The following is a 14,007-nucleotide window of genomic DNA, read 5'->3' as shown; positions in this document are numbered from 1 at the left end:
CACATTGTGTTTGTTCAGTCGTTCAATGCGTCCCGTTTCAGTCTCTCCAAGGACCCCATATTCCATTTTTTTGGGCAGTCTTAAAAGCTTCGGGATCAGGTTTCTGGTTCAGCGGTTTCACTGAAGACTTCATGTAATCCTTCAGTCGCATCTGCATCTTCTTGACAATATCCGGCAATGTTTTACTCAGGTCTACTCGTTCTTCTGGGTCAGTTGATATGTTATAAAGCGCGACGTCTATTTTTTCAACTTCTTCCTGCAAAGAAAGATGATAAGAAACGTAATTAACAATAGACAACAGTAATAATTTATTGGTCTGCGGAGAAGAAACACTGCTAACCATAACGGCAAGGGACTTAACCTCGAAATCAGTTACATGCCTAACAAGTTCATATCCTCGAATTCCATTTTCATGTATTTTAAAGTTGATCATGATTTTGATTCAAGAAGCAATACGTACACTGTTTTCCCCAGGGAGTAAGTCTTTTGTCCATCGGATTTTGAACCCATTATTTGTAAATATGAAAGCCGTGAGGCTTTTACTCTGTGTAAGAAATTTTAGCTTTAAATTTCCTGTGATGTGAGGGCTACCAAATGAGTAAAGCGTTTGTTTAACAATCAGACTTCGAGCCTGAGTTTTCTTGTGCGAATAATCAACGAAGCGCAGCCGAGTTAGTCTCCCTCGCAGCCGTTTTTTAGCTAGTGTCGTCACGCAACGCTCCTCCCAGCATTGCGCGACGACACTAAAAACGGCTGCGAGGGAGACTAAAGCCGAGTTGACTATCGCTTATAAACAACAGGGGCGAGTAGTCCAATTGCTTTGGTAGACATTGTAAAAGACTGCAGTTCAAAACTAACAACTTGATGTATTTTCAAACCAAACAGAGGAAAAATTTTCCTTTTAATCGTGTTCTATCAACGGAAAGAAAACAACGCAAGAACCAATCAGATTCGCGGATTTCCAAAAGAACAGTTTATACTAATAACGAATACGCAACAATGGAAAAACTGATCAGATTCACGAAATCCAACAAAACATGCTGGGTGTTTACTAACATGCGGAAGCTTAAGGGGCACGTCCAAGGGGATCTCCTCCGGTTTTCCGCCAATCTCGGGCGGCTTAAACCACGTGACATTTGGCACATTCATCAATAGCTTCATATCGCCCATCCTGAGAGCCATCCCGGTATAACTATATAGGACAACAGGCCCTGGTGGAACAGGGCCAGGTTGGCGGTCAATGTTGAGTAATATTTCAGTGCGCGGAGAAGGTTTCCCCAGCGAAATCGTGTCCCATACATCATGGCCGTCTAGTGGAATAGGACTTTTGTCTTCGCTTGTCACTCCTACAGAGGAAAAAGTGCTTATCAATACCTGCCCCATTTAAGCACAAACATAAAGAGAATTGAATCAATTTGACTTATTAGCAACTACGAAGTCGTAGCAAACAGGGCCAGCCGACAATTTTAAATAGTAAAGTAAAGTAAATCCGAATAACGAAAACTTCATGGTGATATTCACCAAGGTAAGTTACACCAAGCGAAGGCAATATTTCGGTTTATTATATGGCTAAATCCGCGTGCGGGCAAGATGAAGCGAATCCTGTATTCTGATGGGCAACCCGAGCGGTCAAGATGGGCCTATCTTGCCCGCTCGGGATTTCCCGCGTCGATCCCGCAATAAAAATTTCGTTTTTTTGGCCATATAATAAATCGTTTATTGACGAAGCTTGTTCGGTCAAGATGGCTGGATATTGGCCTAGTCCTTTTTGCGTTTTTATGGACCAAGACGAATAATGACCACGAATAATGTGTTATGTGTTATTTCCGCTAGGTGTTAGTTCCGCGCGCTGGGTGATATATTCGACTTGAACTTGTGAATATTTTTAGGACGCAACGGAGTGTCACACAACAAGAAATTCTGCAACAAACAATGTCGGTCGTGACGTACATTGCACAGTAAAAAAAGAAGTCTAATTGTGCAGTCCATCGGCATCAATAATTAAAAGCGACAAAAAGACTCCACTAAACTTAGAATGATGTAAAACAAATTATAAAAAGGCGGGGGCAGCTTTATAGTGAGAACTATTACTAGTTAGAAGTAGTTAAGCTTCAGTTCAAACTACTTTTATTAAATAGTTCCTTATTACCCGCCAGCCTGAGAATAGTTGGGTACCAGTCCGTCACATGCAGCAGTTCTTTGCACGTAACTCCCTTCCTCGCCAGTAGATTGCCGTGCACAAATCCAACTCCTCTCACCCCTCCCTCCCATAAGGTAATTTTTTCCCCTCGGAGTGGCCAGTTGTATCCCCCAAAATAAGGCAAACCTCCGTTGTCGCTGCTGAATATTAAAACTGTGTTGTTCCATAATCTGAAACAACGAGAAAGTGATTTTGAAATAATGTTCAATGTTTCTTTGTACGTGTACATTGTAAAGGGACTATGTCACGGGGATTTGGCAGATTTTTGATGTAAACTGTTCTGAAATTAGTGGTAGGTAACTAAACCCTAAATAAACATTATCTTTGAACATCTAAAGGAATATACAACCTTAATTTGTGGATAGAAATCAAGCTACGGCTTTAAGTATTGATATTTCAAAGACGCATGGAAACAATTTGAAAACGTTTGCCTAACTTTTTCAAATTGCAATGCGTTTCCATCCGAGCCATCCGCAGCCAAAGATGCTCGTTAACAGTTTTAGCGCTCTAATATAGCATTTGTTGATAAAAATCAGAATGGACGATTTTTTCAGGTTTCCTGAGACACAAATATAAATTTTGGCGGTTCAAATATCAGTTAAAATCTGTGACATTTTATCAGGTCTCTCTTTTTCGCTTGATCTGAAGTCCAATGCGTTCATCATCACACTACTGCGCAGGCAGCCGGTAGTGCGTACCGCTTTTAAACCCTCTGTCTGTAGGCTTTTGGCCACTAAGCCTATGTGGCAGGGATAGAAAGGAAAGGGAGAAAGAGAATTCGTGTGCCGGCGAGAGTGTAACGCGAACAGATAGCACGAATCGATTCAAGTGATAGCTTGACTTTCTAAACTGCACAATGAATCTTTTAGAACTGGAAATTCCTGTACTAACCCTACTGTCCTGACACGTCTATTAAGTTATGTGTTCATGAACCCTACTGTACTGTGAGGTTGTGAGAGCTACGGTTTGTGGCAGGAGAAGAAAGGAAAGAGGCCTACTCTGGGACCCAAAATCGCTTAAAGTCGCCCAAAATCGCCTAAAGTCGCCTAAAGTGGCCCAAAGTCGCTCTAAGTATAAATATTTTCTGTAACAATGCTTTATGGTGTACCAGGATGATTCCCATGTACATGTATACAACAACTGTACTTAGGTCGGTCACCTAAAATTGCCTAAAAGGTCACCTAAAATTGCCTAAAGTCGCTCAAAATCGCCCAAAGTCGCCTAAACTCGCCCTAAATTGCCCAAAATCGCCCGTAATAGGGAGAAGGAGAAGACGGGCGCGAGCGCGAAAATAAGAGTAAGAACTTTATTTTTGTGTCAAATCATTTAGCGTAGTAAGTACGCTAGACGAAAAAAAGCACGTAGCATTTCTAAGCCGCGCAATCAATCTTTACAGAGTACAAATTCCAAATCGTTTGTACTAACCCTGCTTTCTTGAATGCGTCTGTTATGTTACCCACAGCCTCATCCATGATATCAGCCATAGCAGCCTGCACTCTCCTCATTTTGTCCTTTATAAAGTCGTACTTCTTAATGTACTTCTCTGGGGCCTGGATCGGAGCGTGGACGTTTTGAAAGGCCATGTACATGAATAACGGCTGTAAAGGGTCGTGGGCTTGTAAGATTTGTTCCACTCGCTGGCCGAGAGAAAGTAAATTAACCAGTTACATATCTGCCGCTAATTCTCTCGTGTTTCTTTACGTGGTTCTAACTGTTTTATTGAGAGCAGTTTTTGAAGCAATTTGAGTGCATTATCGAGACTCAAACGACCCAGTTTGTTGTTGCAAGTTTCAGTACTTTTATATACAAGTCTTAAGGTGGATTTCCACTGACGCGTAAATATTTACGTACGCAAAACGTGCGTAAAAAAGATACGTAGGCAAATTTCCACTGTCGCGTAAAAAGTAATAAAAAGCGTTTCTTTTTTACGTGCGTTGAACGTACGTAAATGCCTGCCACCCTGAATTATCAAGTTGGTGCATAGAGTGTGTTATTGGCGGCCATGTTGGAGGAGTGAGACAATAAATTGTTTTTCCTTTGGGAAAAAAATCATTAACATTTTTATGCAAATATCTTGTTGTTTGACTCTTCCAACATGGCTGCCATGAAAACACTTTGTATCAGACGCTAGTAAAAGAAATGCGTGAATATGATCAAGAGGCATTTTATAAATACTTCCGAAATACACCATCAAGTAAAAAAGATTTGAGGCGACCTTCCCGGATTGCCGGTTCAAAGCCTACGTGACCTGACGCCAGGCGTTTTCTTTCACTACTGCGTTCGTGTAATTTGGTTCTGTAGTCAGTTCTATAGATTATTGCTGGAAATGTTCGGACTTTCTCGATGAAAAGTGCTTCTACATCTGAATGTTTTCCGATGTAAATCGACGGCGATTTTAAATTAAATGGTTTTCCACATGGTAAGTGGTGTCATGTGACAAAATCCAAAAGTATGATTGGGTAAATCGCTGCGTAACCGCAGACAGCCGCGAAAAAAGTTGAACTCAGTTCAACTTTTTTGAAAACGCTCGCGATCGTTACGTGCGTATACGTGCGTGTAACGTACGTAAATACCAAGAAAAAATGTGGCATTGGAAATTGGACAGAGTAAATTCGACGCACGTAATCGCGCGCGTAAAATTTCATTTTTACGTACGTTTACAATTTTTACGTACGTTAACGTGCGTCAACAAAAACGCGACAGTGGAAATCCACCTTTAAGCATTGGCCAAACGGTAACGCAAGTGGGCGTAAGTAGTCGCAACTTGAACTTTGCGCACAGTTTTGCGTTGGGTGGCCAAACGAACACGCAAGTTTAGTCGCTAGCGCACGCAAGTTTGCAAAAAAGCCATTGAAAATGTTACGCTCAACTTGCGTCTACTCGCGTTGCCGTTGAATAACACATAATAGCATGTAGTTGGTAGATCTTTAAGAGATCTTTGGTTCTTTAATAGATCATATGGAGTGCACGTGGAGTTTGGAAGACGGCTACTCACATTCACGTAAGCATTGGTAGCATACGTGCCGCTCAAATCCTTCACCGGTTCCAAATTATCGTGAAAGTCAATTACTCCGTCACGTGTGTGATCAAAATGATCTGTAGCGGCGCCCCAGATTCCATAAGCTGTGTCAAAACCTCTCTTAGTTGGAACATAAGGCCACTTGTAGAAACCAAGATGCCACTTGCCTACCAGGTGAGTCGCGTAATCTGTCAAAAGGAAAGTAGAAAGAAGAAAAACACGAGGAGAATAACACATAAAAGCATGTAGATGAGATGTGATTTCAAAAACAAATGTGGGAATCGAATAAACCGCTAAACATGCAAAGGTATATTTTTATATTGCTTTGCATAGATAGATAGATAGATAGATAGATAGATAGATAGATAGATAGATAGATAGATAGATAGATAGATAGATAGATAGATAGATAGATAGATAGATAGATAGATAGATAGATAGATAGATAGATAGATAGATAGATAGATAGATAGATAGATAGATAGATAGATAGATAGATAGATTATTAATGTGTCAAGGCCACATAGCCTGGGAAAATCCCATACTAATTTGGGGACACATGTGCATTGCATTTTCAAAACACTGTCATTTTCAAAACGTGTTATCCAACGAGAGAAATGCGTGATGATAAAAAATATGGAGGAAAACCCAGAAACAGAAAATTGAGACGACGAGAAATTTTGGGCTCGACCGGATGATTATACACGCCAAAAAAAAGGTCGTCCTCATTACTCCGTATATTTAGTGCGTCCCAGAACTCATAACTTCTTTTGACCAGTGTTCCCAACAGTCATAAGTTTGAATCTGAGTGCATTCGACCTTTGCCCACTGTCGCGAAGGAAGCATCATTTTACAGGGCCGTAACCAGACCTTTGCCAAAGACGAACCAAGATCTTGCTAGGGGGTTCTGGGGGCATGCTTTTCAGAAAAATTTGAAATGTAGGAGCTCTGAAACTCTTTCTTCGACTTTTTATATAAGGTATTTTTTGAGAGAAATCAATTTTGTTCAACTTGGGATTGTTTCCAAACAAAACATATTTTGTTTTTAATTTAAGGTTAAAATCTAGACGAGGCAAGTGCCTCGTCTTGCCTCTTGCTAGTTACGGCCCTATTTTAACTAAGGCGTACCGGCCTCTTTAAGTTTTTGTGGTAACAATTCGAAGTCCAGTGGCAATCCGAACGGGCTCGCTGGATAGATAACATCATGTTGCAGACCTGTCAGAAACAAAAGATAACTATTTAAACACATGATAGAGTGTTTCTGTCGAGGAACTATTGGCTGATAGTTGCCCCCACGGAAATTTGATGTTCTTAAAACAAATATTAATAATATGCAAGTTTTAAGAACATCAAATTTCCAAGGGGCAACTATCGCACCGATAATTCCGAGAACCGATAGTTCCGAGACAAAAATACTGTATCCTTTTTATTGTTCACCACTAAATTTGCTTCCGCTCGCCCATTTCAAAAACGAAGCTTCTTGAATTATTTTTTACCTTTTTTGATGAAAGATTTGAAAGCCGAAATTTAAAAAAAAATAAATAAACAGACAAGAAACCCACTAAATGCACTGAATTTAGTGGGTTTTTTTTGTCTGTAGGCCCGCTTGTTTACAAAAAAATTCACGGAAGACTCCTATCCATTCGGGTATTTTCCTCGGACAGGCGCTATGGGCTGATAGTGCCCTCCGCGGATGAACACTATCGTGTCACGTGATCAATTTAAACCAATCAGAATCGGAGAAAATTTAGTGGTGAACTATTACGGTATATGCCGGAGCTGTAGGAGCTTGTATAGTCAGTATTTTCGGGCAACAACTGCTATGATTCAAATGCTAATTAGAATACATCCCACTTCTAAATCCTACACATGCAGATTGTTTATATTTAAAATGTAATTACAAAGCATTCTGAACGGTTGTAAGATAATGTGAAGTTCCTGACTTTAGAGTGCACTTAAAAAAAAAAACGGGAAAACGTGGAAATAAAAGGAATCGTAATCGAGCGACCTGACAAGAAACTAAACTTTTCCAAAGAGGCTATGAAACAACTGCAGTTCTTAGTGATATAGAGTCGGCACATCAGAGGGATTGTAGATAGGGTCGTTGAAAGCTAGTCTTCTTGCCTTTACAAAATTATTTACGTTTCAAGATTACTGGCTGCCTGGAATAACCATAAGGGCTAGCGGAGCCAGGCAGCCATTTGATATAAATTACGGCATTTTAAAATGAAAATAAATTACAGGTCCGCACAAAAAGAAAGAGAGAAAAAAAATCAAATAGAGACACACGCACAAAGACAGAGAGAGTGATATAATAGGTGCAAATATTTTTGATAAATTCAGAAAAAGACACATTGCAATTAACCGCTTTTTTAGTTCAGGTATTCGTGATTCGCGTTCACCCTCATGAAATACAGATTATTCTAGAAAGGTCGTCGGAAAAAAGCACAAAAGTACACGTGACAAGACCGAAAGGTGAATGCTTAGAAGTAAGGAGCTACTGAACGTGCTGACAAACGCGAATTTGCACGTTTTCTCTCTCTTCAGACATGTGAAAACAAGGTACTTGTAGCCACGCTGAATTTAAGAGAGCTTTCAAAACTCAAAGACATGCGACAGAAAAAGTAAAGGCTGGTTCTCATATGATCGCCCCGATCGTCTCTGTCGCTTCTGTCGTTTGCAAAGTCTGAGGTGATTGGAGCAAGCACACTTTTTGAAGCGACAGAAGCGACAGAGACGATCGGGACGATCATATGAGAACCAGGCTTAAAGCTACAAAAAAGGCCTCCTGAGTGGAAAAACCAAATTGTCACGTGAAAAAATTCAAACTTGATCATTTCCTCTAGGCTAATATAATATGCAAATTCAAGTAAATATCAGATCAGCTTTCGGTATTGTCGCGTGCACTTTTGTGCTTTTTTCCGACAACCTTTCTCGAATTAGCTGTATACATAGGCGTTCAAACTCGTCCCGTCCCCAGGGCTATGTTACGGATTTTAACAGATTTTTAAACAGCCAAAATTTATATTTGTGTCGCAGGAAGCCTAAAAATAATGGTCCATTTTTATTAACAATTGCTATTTTAGAGCCCTTAAACTGTTTAATGGCTCGGATGGAAATGGATTGCAATTTGAAAACGTTAGCCAACGTTTTCAAGTTGTTTCCGCGCGCCTTCATAAAGATCGATATTTTTAACAGCCGACTGTCCCCAAATAAAGGTTATATCTTCAGTCAAGAAGGATAATGGGACAGAGAGGGACTGAGAGGGCGTTGGCCGGGATGTCGCAGAGTTATTTTGATGCGGACGTCCACATCGTGTTCCGGTTCTGTGTCATCGGGCCAGCGTGACATTGTTTCGCTAACACTGTCATTAGTGGGCATGGCGTGGTTCGGCAACGATTTTGTCCGATTGTTCGGCTTCAGCGTCCGTCTCTCCTACCCCCTCACTCTCCCGCCCGCTTTCTCATCTTTCGCTCGCGCGCCTCACAACATGTGGGCTGGCCCTCCGCCTTGGGGCGTCGGTCCTCTCCCTCAAGTGTGACTGGTCACACAAGTCCCTTCCCGCACTCTCACTTCCCGTGCGGTGTTGCTGTTCATTTCAGTGTCTCCCCCTGGACTCGCTCTGGATTGTGACGCCCCGGCGTACTTCGAGGTGTGATGTATCTAGTGACATACCGGTGTCGTGTTTCCTCGTCCGTCGATGTGGCCGCCGTCGCGGTCCGCTCGAAATCGGAGGTTCCCTTCCACGTTGGTCGCCCGCATAGAAATGTGGTCTCGGCGTCGGGGTCTGTCTGTTCTGTTTTGCCTGTTTGCAGGTTTAATTGGGACTTTTCTTCGCGAGCCATTTGATTTGAAAATGTAGATCTATCTCTTTTCCTATTTTCTCGAATTTTTTCCCTCCTCTCATCATCGTTTCCCTATTTAAATGACATTTCTCACGCCTTGATCATGAATGGCGTGTGCGGGCAGAGAGCACTCCGTCCCGGCTAAATATACTTTTCTGTCTTTGACATTCCCAGGCTAGACTGGAGACTACCTCTCTGTCCCCTTTCCTCTCTTGCTTCAGTTAAATGTTCAAAGATATGGTCATTCATGGGTAAAGTTGCCCACCACTTATTTCAGGACAGTTTAGACAAAAAATCTGCAAAATCCCCGTGACATAGTCCCTTTAACCGCAAAGCCCCTGCAAAAAATGCTTTAGGGGTAGCTCAACCGAAAACTCGAAACTCTTCGCATAATAACGGCGGATTAGGTTGCGTTCTCCTAACGTCAAACGCAATAATAAAGAAACAAGATATTCAAAGTTTGAGGTTGCCACGGATGCAATGCCTCCTTTGTTAAGAATGCTTCTTTGTCAGTACACTTGTATCCTGTTTATTCATTTGGCAGAATTAATTTATAATGGTTCAATGACACCATTTTTTTAACTGCACTTGGTCTCTACTATTCCTCGTGAAGGTGATTTTATCGGGTTTTCATTCAGTACAAAAACCGACTGTGCGTGGTACAAAAAAGACACAGTAAAAAACAAAAGAATTACTAGACTAATTATAGCGTAATAATAAGTCTAATAAGAACTAATACCAAGAAGTAGCCTGTAATATCCCACTATCTATTTCACAGGTTAGGTATTGCCACGCTAAGTGGTTAAGTAATGTATTTTTCGTTTTAGAATGATTTTTTGTTTTATTTTAAAATTGTTGTAGGCGCACTGGGTCCATGATAATGCGCCCAATAAATATGTGAATATGTGAAATTCACATTCAGCTTCCTTCGCCGGTTTCGGCTTATAAAAAATGTCCCCATCTATAAACCTACTTCGGACTAACGAACACAGCTCCCAAATTATGTAATCGAAGTACAGTCAACTCCCTCTTTAACGGACACCTTCGGGACCCCATTTGGTGTCCGTACTACAGGAAGTCCGTAGGAACGAGAGTTATTTTCAGTAATTCTTCATTCGCCGGAACTTTAACACCTGTCCGTAATAACGGGGTGTCCGTAATAGCGAGGTGCCCGCAAGGCGAGAGTTGTCTGTACCCACTTTGGGAGAGTTTGTTTCCATGATGGCCGGATTGTCGTCGCTGAATGCAAGCTTGCTCAAGGTATAGATAACGCCACCAGATAAATCACTATCCACTGGATAGCGTAGTTGGTTTTGTAAACACTTATCCACCGGATAGCGGTTTATTCCGTGCATAGCGTTGTAGGTCCTTTGAACAACTGGGGCATGTTGTGTACTCTGCTTGACGAGTAGGCTAAGCGGGTAGAAAGTACAGTGTTTGTAAGGGAATCCAACGGCAAATATCTTTTACAAAAATTAAATTCTGTAAAACTCATGAATTGTAATGTTAAGATACTAGATAAAGTTTTTATTTGCCAAGTTTGAAGGATGTAACTGGGCTAGAAAGCGTTCAGTTATTTTTTAATTCTCCATACATTTGTCTATAATTTTTCCCGCGAACCGCGTCAATTATGCGGAAAAAAAATACAGTCAAATGTATGGAAAAATTAAAAACGTAACTGAACGCTTTCTAGCCCAGCTACATCCTTCAAACTCGGCAAATAAAAAATTTGCCTAGTATCTTAACTTTATAATTCATAAACTGTCCAGAATTCAATTTTTGTACAAGATATTTGCCGCCGGATTCCCATACAAACACTGTAATTTCTACCCGATTTTCCTAACTCGTCAAAATGGCGTCGAAAACCGTGATAAGGTCTATCTATTTGTAATTTGTTGGAATACCTGTATGAATAGGATATCTTCCAGTCATCAATGCTCCCCGTGTTGGTGTACATAATGGCTGTACGTAGTAACTATCCAATATAACTCCGTTTTTGGCCAACTCATCGATGTTTGGAGTTTGTATATTGGGATTGTGGTACCCAACATCATACCAACCGAGGTCGTCCGCGAGAAGAAACAAAATGTTCGGAGGCTTAGAATCTTCTAAACCGTTGACTAGGTGTGACGCACATAAAAATACGAGTAACGACCAAGAAGCCATATCCGTTGTAAAAGATGGCGGTTAATATTCTGTTCACACACACAAAGTCAACGAGGAGGTTTTACAGCAAGGCGCCCAAAAGTGTGACCACTTTTAATTTATTCACATTCTTCGGTGCAGATTTAAAATTCCCATGGATTGTGTTCATGGCGGCCATATTGGAGGAGTAAAACAATAAAATGATTTTCCTTTGGGGAAATAAAATCATTTTTATGCAAATATCTTTTATTGTTTGACTCCTCCAACATGGCTACCATGAATTCAAACTAAATTTGAAATGGTAATGAATGCCCTGGGGATGAATCAACGATATGCAAATACAGTGGAACCCCGATATAACGATCCTCGATATAACGATATTCCCGATATAACGATGAATATTCCATGTCCGGCAGTACTGTAAAATGTTGGGACGTACCCCGATACGTCTTCGACGATATCCCCGATATAACGATGAGAATTTAGCGGACCGAACGTAAAATCTTTCCCGATATAACGATATATCAGTACTCAGTCACAATTTAAGTAAACATTGAATTTAACACAAAACCTTACAGTGATCGAGTACCGACGTTTCTATCGCGCTTTGTACGATTATATACGAAAATAATACTCAGTGTTCTTCCTCTTTCACCCTCCTCCTTTCCTCCTTTCTTATTCTCTTTTTTCTTATCTTTGACTAGGTTTACCCCGATATAACGATATGTTCGTTTATAAGCCATATCGTTATATCGGGAGTTTCGATATAACGATACCTCGATATAACGATATAATTTTACTCTCCCTTGGCATATCGTAACATCGGGGTTCCACTGTACAGTAGTTGTATAAAAGAGGATCACGTGTTATCCTTTGTGCACTCCACTCTAGTCCAAGACATCGGCTGCGGTCACATCTACGACGTAACTTAAGTTTAACTATAGTTATACCTAACTATAGTTATTAGTTAGTGCTTTCGGTCGTTTCACAAATAACACGAGCTTTGAAGCTGTTTTGTCCCTGCGACATGTTGCACGGAATCCAACTCGTTGAACTTCGTGCAACATGTCACAGGGACAAAATGTCGCACGAATTCGTGTTGCACGCGCCAAAAATTATCCGCACACACGAGGGGACGTGTCGCTGCTACATGTCCCTGGAGTATGTCCCCACTACAGCTACTTGTGCGCGTACACACTTTGATTTTGTTGCTGCTACTTTTCCCCGCTACACGTCCCTGCTACATGTCTCTAAGTGTGATACATCCATCATTTTGTCGCTGCTACATGTTGCTGCGACATATTTCTGCGTCTTGTCCCCACAAGAATTGCAAATCAGAAGGTCGCAGAACAAAAGGCGTAATTAGCTGAACATTGTCTACACGTTCTATGCCAAACAACGAGAATGGATAAATACAAGCTGTACTTTTTACAGAACGTGTAATTTTATAGAAATTTTTATTTGGATTTGAAAAGTTTCTACAAACAGACTATATCCCTTGTAATATTTTAGGTGGGAGTAAACTTAAATTAAAAAAAGAACTTTATATCACACAATCATGACAACATATGATGTGAAGTGTAAGCTTTCCTGGCTGTTCATTATATTTTCTCTGAATATCATGATTTATTTTTATATTGTTATATATTTTTCTTTTTACAGGACCCCTTTGATAACAGTACTCATGTACTGAAGGGTCATCCTGTTTAAAAATTCGTTATTATTATTATTATTATTATTATTATTATTATTATTAGTTTAACCTATAAAGGTTCATACAAATCCTTATAATTTTGACGTCACCATTTTGACTAAGTGGACATAACGTGAGTCTGGGCCTCCTGTAAAACAACGAAAACACTTCATATGTCTTTCATATATGCATTACGTCATCTACTCCACATGCGGAACATTAGGACCTACTGATTGACCTGCTCCCAACGTCTCAAGGCTTCATAGCTCAGTTGGTAGAGCAACGCACCGGTATCACGGAGGTCTGCTTGGTGCTGCCCAAACCTAATACGGAACTCATTAGACAACGAGGCCCGCCTTGAAGAATCTTTGATGGGTTTCAAAAGTTCATTAAAGAAACTTGTATTTAAATCTTTTGTTTAATCTGGGGACTTTTAATGATTTAGCATAGTTATTGATTTCTTCATTTATTGTTATTTTCAAATGACACGACCACATCAGCCATGTTGTGTGTCAACTATCATTCTGCAATATTCATCGTGTATAAATAAAATGCATTATTATTATATCATTATCATTATTATTTTTTTTTTTTTTTTTTTTTTTTTTTATATTTTTTTTTTTTTTTTCTCACCCACGCGCTCCCCCCCCCCCCCCCCCCCCCCGCCCCCGATTTGCATAAAGAAGAAATTCACTGCATTTTATTGCTTTATTTAGAAAACACCGTCGACAAAATTCAAATTACAACTAAAAATGTAGACAACAGGGCCGGGTTGTTCGAAAGCTGATTAACACTAACCCAGGATTAGGTGTAAATCAAGAGTTCGATTTCTCTTGTATTAAAGTGATTTTGTTGCTTACGTTTTGTGGAGTTTGGGATTACTGAACGGCAAAACTGAAGGGCAGAAAATATAAACAGAAAATCTCACTAAAAGGCTGTTAAGCTAAAATCAAAATTTGCGCTAATCCTGGATTAGCTTAATCGTGCTTTGAACAACCCGGCCCAGAAGTCAATTGAAATGTTCGCCCAAATATAGCCAGTTAATAACAATTGCCTGACTGATTAATAAAGGAACTGTGTCATGGATTTTAGGCAAATTTAGACA

The 14,007-nt window shown here is 40.3% G+C and overlaps 1 protein-coding gene across 1 annotated transcript; it reads right to left on the bottom strand.

Moving 5' to 3' along the window:
- Positions 1–37: 37 nt before the first annotated feature.
- Positions 38–11,300, bottom strand: LOC144628982 (arylsulfatase B-like). Its single transcript, XM_078487122.1, has 7 exons — positions 10,969–11,300; positions 6,348–6,434; positions 5,196–5,407; positions 3,626–3,837; positions 2,150–2,370; positions 1,057–1,346; positions 38–256 (listed from the first exon to the last, which is right to left on the bottom strand). The coding sequence occupies exons 1-7, from the start codon at positions 11,228–11,230 to the stop codon at positions 38–40; spliced, it is 1,503 nt and encodes a 500-aa protein (XP_078343248.1). The 5' UTR covers positions 11,231–11,300.
- Between the last annotated feature and the right edge of the window lie 2,707 nt (positions 11,301–14,007).

This window comes from Oculina patagonica, chromosome 1 (genome assembly GCF_052425735.1).
Source record: "Oculina patagonica isolate OP01 chromosome 1, crgOcupat, whole genome shotgun sequence".
In the NCBI taxonomy this organism is placed as follows: domain Eukaryota; kingdom Metazoa; phylum Cnidaria; class Anthozoa; order Scleractinia; family Oculinidae; genus Oculina; species Oculina patagonica.
This window is presented reverse-complemented; position numbering and strand designations above follow the sequence as displayed.